Here is a 9,545-nt window from a genome sequence, read left to right as displayed (position 1 = left end):
CATATTAATATCATGTCAATGTCACGTGATAAAATTTAACTAATTGTAATTAGTCATCTATTAATCAAAAGAATTTATTTAAGTTAAAATAAAGTGTAATGGTTTGATTGAACTAAATAGAATAATAAAAACTTATTTGTATTTTTTTTTAAATAATTCAAAGGTTTTTTCGAGTATTACACCATAATAAATTACATACTTGAAAAAATTGAAGACAAAATTTTGTGAGGTTATTATGTGAATTATAAACAAGAAAGTTGACAAAAGAGGTTTAATAATGACCTTGTTTCCAAGAAGAAAATTGTATTTAGCTCCATCATCTGCCTTTGGTATTTACAAAATCATGGATGAAAATGAGGAGAGTAATAGGAAGATTTCATATGGAAGTGCTGATAGCACTGAAAGTTTAAACAAGTCAATTGTTTTTCAAGAAAAAGTAAAAATAACAAAAGCCCTTTTTTTTTTTTCTAATTTTTTTATTGACAAAATTCCAGAAGGATTTAAGTAGTAGTATTTATAAATATCTGAATGGGCCAGGCAGCTAATAAAAATATAATGAAAAATTAAAGGGTCGCTGTCCCCATAATCGCAACCCTAACTTTTCTCTCTTCTTTTCATTTCTCCTCTTCCCTCTCTCCCTCCCTCTTTCAGATACAAAAATTGGTCCCTCCTTTCCCTCCCTCCATTCTTCTCCCTTAAAACCTCTGTTCAATCTGTTTTTCCCCTGAAGAGAAAAACAACTTCTTAGATACCCAATCTTGGCATACATAGCAGTAGTTAAAATCAAAACCCTTTTCCTCAGAGGCAGAGGGCAAAACAATATGGGAAAGTACATGAAAAAATCCAAGATAACAGGGGACATAGCAGTCATGGAAGTATCTCATCAGTCAACCTTGGGTGCCCGAACCAGGGCTGCTAAAACCCTAGCTTTACAAAGACTCCAGAAAACAACCCCCTCTCCTGCACCTGCCCAAGTCGTTGCTTCAACCCCAGACGTCTCTTCCTTTTGTTATCTTCAGCTAAGGAGCCGTAGGCTGGAGAAGTTGCCTTCCCCTGTTTCGAATGATACCAAACAGAAACAACAGGGGAAAGAGAGTGGTTGCAGAGAAGAGAAGAAGAATAAGGATGGTGAGAAGATAAGTGAAGGGTGTTTTGGTAAAAGCAGGAAAATGGTTGAGGGAGTGGGGCTTTGCTATGAAACAGAAGAGACCTCTTTTGGGGAGAACAATTTGGATTTTGATCCCAGAGACAGGTACTTTTTCTTTCTCCTCTGCTTTTCTTCTTCTTCTTTAGTTATTTTCTTCTAAAAAATTTTCCTTCTTTTTTTTTTTTTGGGCTTTCAGGCTTTGGCACTTTTCAGCATTGCTTTTTTGGTTCGGCTGATAAGATTTTCAAAATATGATCTTTGAGGGTTTTTTTTTTTCGTTTTTCAGTTGGCGTCCTCTTCTTTTTCCATCATTCTTTCCCTTTTTCCAGTTCTTTTGTTAGCGTCACGTCCTTTTACTTATGTTCTTTTGGGGGCTTTCACATTTCTCTTTCATTGCCAGTCTTTGCTATTTGCTTTGGTTAGTTTTCTTCCCTTGTTTCTTCTATTTGACACTTCAAATGAGATGTGTTTGCATTTTTCAAAGATGGCTTTTTTTTTTTTTGGGGTCTGAAAATGGACTTTTATTTTGTTCTTTCTAGTGGCTGTTATATTGGACATTTTGTAAAGAAGAGAGTTATGAAGTGTTTTTACTCTTCTGTCTGTTCTGCTAGTTTTCTTGGGTTTTGATAGTAGGCTGCTCCATGGACTAAAACATTACAAAAATAGTAAAAGAAACTTCACTGAAACAATATCTCTGTGTTTCTACATGTTACCTGTTCATTGAAAGTTGGTACATCATTAATTTTTTTTAACAAACTTTTAACTTGTTTTTTTGTGTTTTTCCATTTCACTTTCTTGTGATGCATACAAGTCATTACGTAAAAGTTTACTGAATGCTTGTGACTTATGAGAGATTATTTTCAATGAGAAATAGACAGTGTTTCTGAAACCGTCTGTACCTCCTCAGCAGGCTCATTATTGTTCAACTTGCATTTTCCCATATGGTAAAAACTGCACTAGAAAATAAAATAAAATGCTTCATTTTACGGGTGTTGCTTATGAAAATAATAAAAGAGGTTGAGATTTGATAAGTCTTGACCCTCAAATAATTCAGTAGTTTTAGCTGCACGGAATATGTTAATAACTAGAAAAGATTAGGTTCTATATGGGAAATCGGAAGTACCTTTGTACCAGAAGAGAAAAACCAGTGTGTTTGATCTTCCGGGTAGGAAGTCTTTGTAATTTTTGGCTTTTCTTGTCCTTTTCCTGTTAATTAATAAAGTGAAAAGAAAAAAAATAAGAAAGGTGAACTTTTGGCAATACTGGGCAGCAATAACTGTTCTGCCTCATTTGTGTTAGCAATGATATATCATCTTCAGGGGGCCTAGTTTCAGACCCACACATGAATGTGGGATTCTCTGTTTTGGGTCTATCTGTAAGTGACAACAAGTTGCAGATTTCTTGCTTTTTATCCTATTGTTGCTGCTCCTTGCCAAATGTAAGCTTGTGTCTTTTAAATGCCCGTACCTTCATTATATGAGTTCCTCTTCCACTCTAATGCGAATATTAATTTTTTTTTTTGTTATTAGTTAAGAGATTTAATTAATGTCTAAAATAGCTTTTACTTTGCTGAGCACAGAAAAGAGGGGGTAGTTTTTAGTTGTAGGGCAAGTTCTAAGCATGATCGGAAGTGAATATTGTATGGCTTCAGTGCATCTTTATTCTGGTAACTGATAGTATAAGAAATTCTTTGTGCTTGTGCTGGTATTTTATAGTGATTTTTTTTTTTGTAAGGTAAAAGTGATGTTGTTTCATTCTTATAGATAGTTTGTTGATTTTATACAGGAACACTAGGGAAAGCACACCATGTAGCTTGATAAAGGACTCAGAAACTGTTGCAACTCCCGGTTCGACCACAAGGCGGAGAAGCTCCCCTTCAACTCAACGAAGAGGGTGGAATGAGATGCAGAGATTTATCCCAACTACGCATGAAATGGAGGAGTTTTTTGCCTGTGCAGAACAGCAACAGCAGCAACAATTCGTTGAGAAGTAAGCTTCTTTCGTTGTTTTTAATCATTTAAGGTTACCTGGCGTAGATCTGCTGGGTGATTACAATTTAGCAATGCTGCTTGTTTCCACTCCGAATGACTTTGATGCTTGGCTGAGCTGACTGAGTCTTAATGAATATGCTTGGATTCTGTAGGTATAATTTCGATGTTGTGAAGGATATGCCCCTCCCAGGCCGCTATGAGTGGGTGCAAGTGACTCCATAAGCCGAGCCCACTAAACTCTACTCCCTGCAACTTGCTGATTAATTTTATGCTCAAGATTTCAAAGCAAGCAGTGTGGTATAATACTACCATTGCTCTTCCGAGTTAATGTAAAGATTGATTGAGCCTGAACTAAGGTGTGTAATTTAAAGATCTGTAACATAACAGAGCTGATGAATTACACTAGCCAATTTTATACCCGAAATCCTTTGCTCAAAGGAAAAAGAAATAATTTGTTAGGAATTTGCTGCTTTTTCCTTTATTGTAATTGATTAGGAGGTACATCATGTTTCTAGGTTTCTTTTTTTTGTTCCTGTCTCTTGTCCATGTAGCTTCACTTTTGTGTATACACAGGTAGGGATGAACATGGATGGGCTCTGGAAATAAATGCAAGTCATTTGTCATTAAAGTGCCTTTTGTCTTTTTCCATGTTTTGCACCCCTCCCCCTCCCCAGACCCAACCTTATTCTTTTTTCTTTTTAATTCTTTATAGCATCATGAGATGAAACAGCGTTACTAACCTGCAATTAATCGGATATATAAGTTTGGCTGTTGATATCTCTCAGTGACTAAGTCCATGTATGTAGCACAAGATTGTCTTCAAAAAAAGAAAAATATTTCATTCAGCTCCAAATGAATGTTTCAAGACTATTGGACAGGCAAGTTAAGATTGTAACTACTAACCAGATTTTGAGGCTCAAGTGGGTTCAGTCTCAGAATGGTTTCAACCCCAGAAAGAGATTAAAAGCCCTAGCAGCCCAATTTGGTGAATGCCGGTTCTGATTGATGGACAAGAAACTCGCAGCATTATGTTTGGAGATTTGGGATTCAAGAACACTGGTGGTAGTGGGCCATTGAAGTAGCATATGCTATGGATTGTTCTGTAGTAGAAGTGTATCTTACTGGAGAGCTTCAGGTCCTCTGCCATTTCTGACAGTAATTTTTTATTTATTTATTTCTTATTGGTGTTCGTTTAATTTTGTTTTCTATAATAACTTTGTTTGCTTTTTCCCTCTGAAATTTGTGGTGAAGCAATAAAGCTGCTCAGGTTGTCAAGTGAGCATTAATTGAATGTACATGAATGCAAAGACCTTTGTGTGAGTGAGTGTGCCCTATTCACATGGGATACTGTACGGTTCGACAGAGCTTTTTCTGTAAGAACCGTAACAGGTTCCAACAAGTTCAACGTTAGATTTGATTTGGCGATGTTCTCTTTTTCTCTCATCTATTGGTATTTCCATTTCTGTGCCTGTGGATGCATTAGCATTCATTCATTACCTTGTAGACGACTGGAAGTTGAGAACTTTGTTAGGCTGGCAGGTGAACCAAAATTCATGCTTTCGGTTGCAAAAGAAATGGCAGAAGGGAGCAAGACAAAGCTTCTTACTCGTAATTAGCAGGCAAATTTCTTGAAATGTTGTCTTTAAAAACATTATAAGCTTGATTAGGAAGAAAAGATGGCTTATGAATATTTGTCATGCATTTTTTGCCTATAAAAATCTTCTGGTCTGCTTGCTTACCAGTTCTGCAAAGAGTACAGGCCATGCCTATTAACTCTTTCAGGAAGTACGTAAATTGCATGCTGTGTCCTAAAGATTGCACTATATGAGTTCATTGCAGTGGCATTTTCAGAACAAATCTATACATCTATAAAACTGAATTATTGCTTACGAAATATAGAAAAAGGGTGGAGACTACTACTATTTGACATTGATGTAGGCACTTATGGAGTTGTCATCAGTGATGCTGCTCAGATTTGGCATTGACTGGTAGAGGTCGGTCTGAGGAAGGACGATAAATGGAAGAGAAAAAAAAAAACAGTTTTTTAGTCCTTTTTTCAGGACGGACAGGGTAAGTATACAAGTGTTGAGAGGACGATCACCACCGGCAATTTAATGTTGGAGTTGACAAGAACATGAGCCAAGAAAAGCATGCACCTACACGCCATGCTTTGTGGACTGTGCAACAGTTCTAACACCATGCTCCAGAATCCAGCCAATAAGGTACATGTCAGTTGGGTCCCTAATTGGGCTGACGCCAATCCCGTAAGCAGGCTGCTTTTCTGTTCAACACAAAAAGAAAAGAACAAAAAACCCAAATCTATCTACAGGAATTAATCAACCAGGGGTGACAGTTTGTTTACTGTCTCATTTGCATCAAGCATAACCAAATACTGTAGATAGGTAACAGATTCTCAGTGAACTGAAAGTTAAGCATTCAAATATGTAATGTATAATAAATCAGAAAATCCAAAAACCCATGCACTCCATGGGAGGTAACAGTAATGTTCCTATTCCTATGAATTACCAATACATTAATGTTCCTAATCCTGTGAATTACCAATACATTTAATGTTCCTAATCCTGCGAATTGCCCAGCTTTCGGATTGTTTAGTTCTTTTTAGAATTCCCATATCAAAGGTAATTTTTTGGTAAAAAGAGTTCCAAGTTTTTTGGATTTTTTTCATGGTTTTTACAGGTAAAAAATCAACATGGGCAGTGATCTAAGCCTCTTTTTGGTTCTTTCTCTCATAACCTGCTTACAAGCAAAGGTTTTTCTTCATTTTTTCTCAACAAACGAGAAAAAAACCTGGCAGACACTTAAGACAGTTGTTTATTAGAAGCTCCTTTTCTTTTCTTTTTTTTTAATTTTATTAGAAACTTACAATGCAAACCAATAAAGATACACTGATAAACTGCTTCATGCAAATATATGCAAAACATGATGAGTTATTAAGTGAACGCCAACAAGGAACAATGCTGCAACTATTTTGATTTACAAATTAAATATATAACTTAAGCTGCCAGCACCTTGTGTCTACAAACAATAAAAAAAAAAACAGAAAATGAAGAAAAGGCCTGGCACCGTTTTCTATGTGTAGAGTGAATTATCAGATCCCTTCAACAAGCGCATGTAGTTGTTGTACCATTTCATGATCTTCCATTAAATTTACTTCAGTTGCGGTCAAAATATACGTTCATATCTCAATGAAAGCAATTTTAGCACTGGAAATGAGCATACATGACCATGCTTTTTTTTCTCGCTGAATGGTCTCATACCTGCTCTTCCTCAAAAGGAATGCAAGTTGGACTCATGGAGTTGATGGTGCAATACTAGCTGCTTGATTTCTTTCTGCCATTTCAACTTCATATGCACTGGTATCCAATGTTTTCTCATTCGACATAGAATTCCCTTTTAGTTTAGCTAGTAGTACAGCTTGCAGCTCATATCTGATAAACAAGAAGAAAAGCCTCTGAACTTGGATATATTGGGTTTGTGGGTGCATGCATCAGTGATTAACAACAATTAATAAGAGGATACTCAAAATCTTAAACAACTGAACCAGTAGGCAACAAAAAGAGAGGTAAAAATCATGATTAACAAAGACAAAATGTTCACAATATAATGCAATTGAAAGAATAAGCAATAGTCATGGTTTCTATTCAAAGCAATTTGCTTATTTTCTAAATCTTGATCATGATTTCATAAAATATAAAAAGAAGAAGAAAATAAGTATAGGGAAAAATCACCAACGTTGTGAGCCAGCTAGAGCTGGTTCATACATGTGGGCCAATATGACGGAGCCAAAAATCCTCATATGGAAAAAGAATACTGCTAATTACTGAAAAGATTCTTACAGTGGTGCTGTCAAGGCATGTGCAACCCAAAAGATTCACTGTGAGTCTGTGACACTTGATGGTGAAGAAACTTTTCCAATGCTAAAGCATTTTGGGCTCCTTTAAAATGAATTCTCCAGGTAAATATAGGTCAGATGTTAGTCCAGAAAAGGAATTGAACTTTATGGGGATGTAGCTGCTGTGGTAGTGATAAAGTTGCAGAGATGATGGTAGGTCAGCAAACTAGAAAAAAGAACATGGTGCTGGCCATCTGGTAGTAGCAGTGCAGCAATGGCGTTGTTCTTGGTCCAGTGCCGCTGTTAGCAGGTTCTTTGCGTGGTGACATAAAGAATAATGGTGAAAACTGGTGGCCAAAATGTTTAAATTAATGAAGGGAGTGAAGCAAGCACGAGTATGGCAAGAAAATGCTAGAATGGGTAGTAATTTAATATTTCTTATTTCTTTTTCTAGGAATTCACAAAACCAAATAAATTCTCAGCTTTGTAAAATATGCTTTTGGCTAGCCAAAACATAGAAGATCATCTATACTGATATAGAATGCAGCTGGTTACATTGGTCTCCAACTAATGCAGTATCTCTTTTAAATATTTCAAATGACTCAGACTCAACTCAGGACTTCATTTTTTTCTTTCTTTTCAAAATCATATGTGACAAAACTGGCACTTTCCTTTCTTCCCTGCTCACTTGTGAATGAAAAAGTGCACCTTTCATGCCATATGAGGATAATTATGATTTATCACATTTATTCATAACAAACAAGCTCAAAGGCAGCAAAGATATCAGCAATCAAGTACAAAGCATCAGAGCATTTCAAACTTTGAATCATGCAACATAACATCTCCCAGATACCCCCCCGCCCCTCTCTTCTCTCTATTATTTTACTTTTTTGAGGCAAAAATTGCTTGCCAAGTATAAGAATGCTCCTAAAAATTGTACTCAAATGAGAACAAGTATCAACAACTTTTAGGTGCAAGCCTAGCAAAGGATATCATCTATTCCTTAGGCAATCTTGAAGCCATAACAAAAACCACATCAGGGCATTACATTCTACAGGTTTACCCTAGCATTCTTATGGTAAACAGGGGCTTTAGATCTCCAAAAAGCTATAATTACATCACATTGAAGAAGCACCAGGGAACATATTATGTTGTGTGTACAGCAACTCAAAAACTAGCTTTGCTGCAATTCAGTTTTCAGCATGTAATGCTTGCCATGGAAAAAAGGATGCAATGTGTAATAATCATGTATTATGAAACAGAGGGCAAGTATAAAGCAATTCAAGCATTTCTTTCAAGATGTCTATTTCCACTGGAGCAAAAGTGGATATATTACCAATGTAGGCAAAATTTTCAACCAAGGGTTTCTGATCTTTATGAATTTGTAAACAAATATTATGAGAAGATGACAGTATAAGCATCTAAAATGCATTCTATTTATTAAAGGGACCAAGCCTCATCGGCTCCTTACTCAAAAAAAAAAGAAAAAGGTGGAAGCATAGATTCAAATGCATAGGTTCCTTGTTACAAATTCCTAATTATCATGAAAAGAAGTAATTGAAAGAACAGTTGTAAAACTTACCCAGCCACATGGCTCTTGACAAGCATGAAATATATCCTCCAAAATTTATCCTCCTTCAAGTGGCGAGGGCATAGCTGAAATCTAAGCTGTGAAAGTACCTGGGAAAAAATAAAGAAGACGAAAACCATAATTATAAGTTACCAGAAAGAGAAAAAAAAGGGTTGAAATGGAAAAAAATCCAAACCTTGACTTTTGCAAGAACTATGACAGCATGCCGCTCTTGCCAGTCAGAAAGATCCTTACGCACATTAGAAGAAGTTTGGGTTTCACTGTTAGAATTAGCTGCCTCATGATCTGCACCAAAATTTCAATCAAACAGATTTCATTTGGAATTTCTAAGGCGAGATACAAGGGGGGAAATACCTTGGAGGGGGAAATTCTTGAAGGTTTCCGAAGTGAAGGACTTGACATAATCGATTAATTGTTGGGTAACTCCAAACAATTCTTCTTCTTCTTCTACTACTGCTTTGCTCTGTTGGTTTTGGTCGGACTGGTTGGATTGCTGTTGCTCTGGATTTTTGCTCTTATTACTGTTCCTCGAAACACTGCTGTGAAACCACGATGACAGGTTCATTGTCGTCTGCTCGTAGCCTCGGGCTCTTGGGATTCCTTTTCCCGAGATTTGGTATCACGACTGCTTCTCTTTTTTTCTTTTTTTTTTGTTCGATTTTAGTACATTAGTAAAGGCTTTACGACATTAGAAGTATAGGAAATTTAATTTATTTCATTCTTTATGTTATGAAATTTACTCAAGAAATAACAAAGATAAAACTTAAAGAAATTAAATAAATAGAAAAACACAAGAATTTACGTAGTTCGGCCTATTACATACGTCCACGGAATAAAACTATTCTTATATTATTAAAAAATTAAAATACAATAAATTGATTTTTATGGCTCCCCGAACCAACCCAAAATCTCTTGCACACTTTTTTTCAATAACCTCTCAAGAACACTCACCCAAATCACTCT

The 9,545-nt window shown here is 36.1% G+C and overlaps 2 protein-coding genes across 3 annotated transcripts; one reads left to right on the top strand and one right to left on the bottom strand.

Moving 5' to 3' along the window:
* The first annotated feature begins 584 nt into the window (after positions 1 to 584).
* On the top strand, positions 585 to 3,766 carry LOC110409220 (cyclin-dependent kinase inhibitor 3-like). Its single transcript, XM_021418493.1, has 3 exons — positions 585 to 1,252; positions 2,933 to 3,136; positions 3,291 to 3,766. Exons 1-3 carry the CDS (start codon positions 822 to 824, stop codon positions 3,358 to 3,360), a joined length of 705 nt encoding a protein of 234 aa, XP_021274168.1. The 5' UTR covers positions 585 to 821; the 3' UTR covers positions 3,361 to 3,766.
* Positions 3,767 to 6,106: 2,340 nt separating this feature from the next.
* Positions 6,107 to 9,283, bottom strand: LOC110409979 (BSD domain-containing protein). Of its 2 annotated transcripts, XR_002444627.2 has the most exons (5): positions 8,937 to 9,283; positions 8,758 to 8,867; positions 8,574 to 8,671; positions 6,996 to 7,338; positions 6,447 to 6,587 (listed from the first exon to the last, which is right to left on the bottom strand). XR_002444627.2 is itself a non-coding variant. In XM_021419525.1 (4 exons), exons 1-4 carry the CDS (start codon positions 9,145 to 9,147, stop codon positions 6,449 to 6,451), a joined length of 558 nt encoding a protein of 185 aa, XP_021275200.1. In that variant the 5' UTR covers positions 9,148 to 9,280; the 3' UTR covers positions 6,107 to 6,448. The 2 variants fall into 2 exon arrangements, 1 of the variants encoding a protein (XP_021275200.1); XM_021419525.1 differs by lacking the exon at positions 6,996 to 7,338 and having other exon boundaries at positions 6,107 to 6,587; positions 8,937 to 9,280.
* Between the last annotated feature and the right edge of the window lie 262 nt (positions 9,284 to 9,545).

This window comes from Theobroma umbraticum, unplaced genomic scaffold (assembly GCF_002168275.2).
Source record: "Theobroma umbraticum cultivar Fairchild unplaced genomic scaffold, ASM216827v3 scaffold_44.0, whole genome shotgun sequence".
Classification (NCBI taxonomy): domain Eukaryota; kingdom Viridiplantae; phylum Streptophyta; class Magnoliopsida; order Malvales; family Malvaceae; genus Theobroma; species Theobroma umbraticum.
This window is presented reverse-complemented; position numbering and strand designations above follow the sequence as displayed.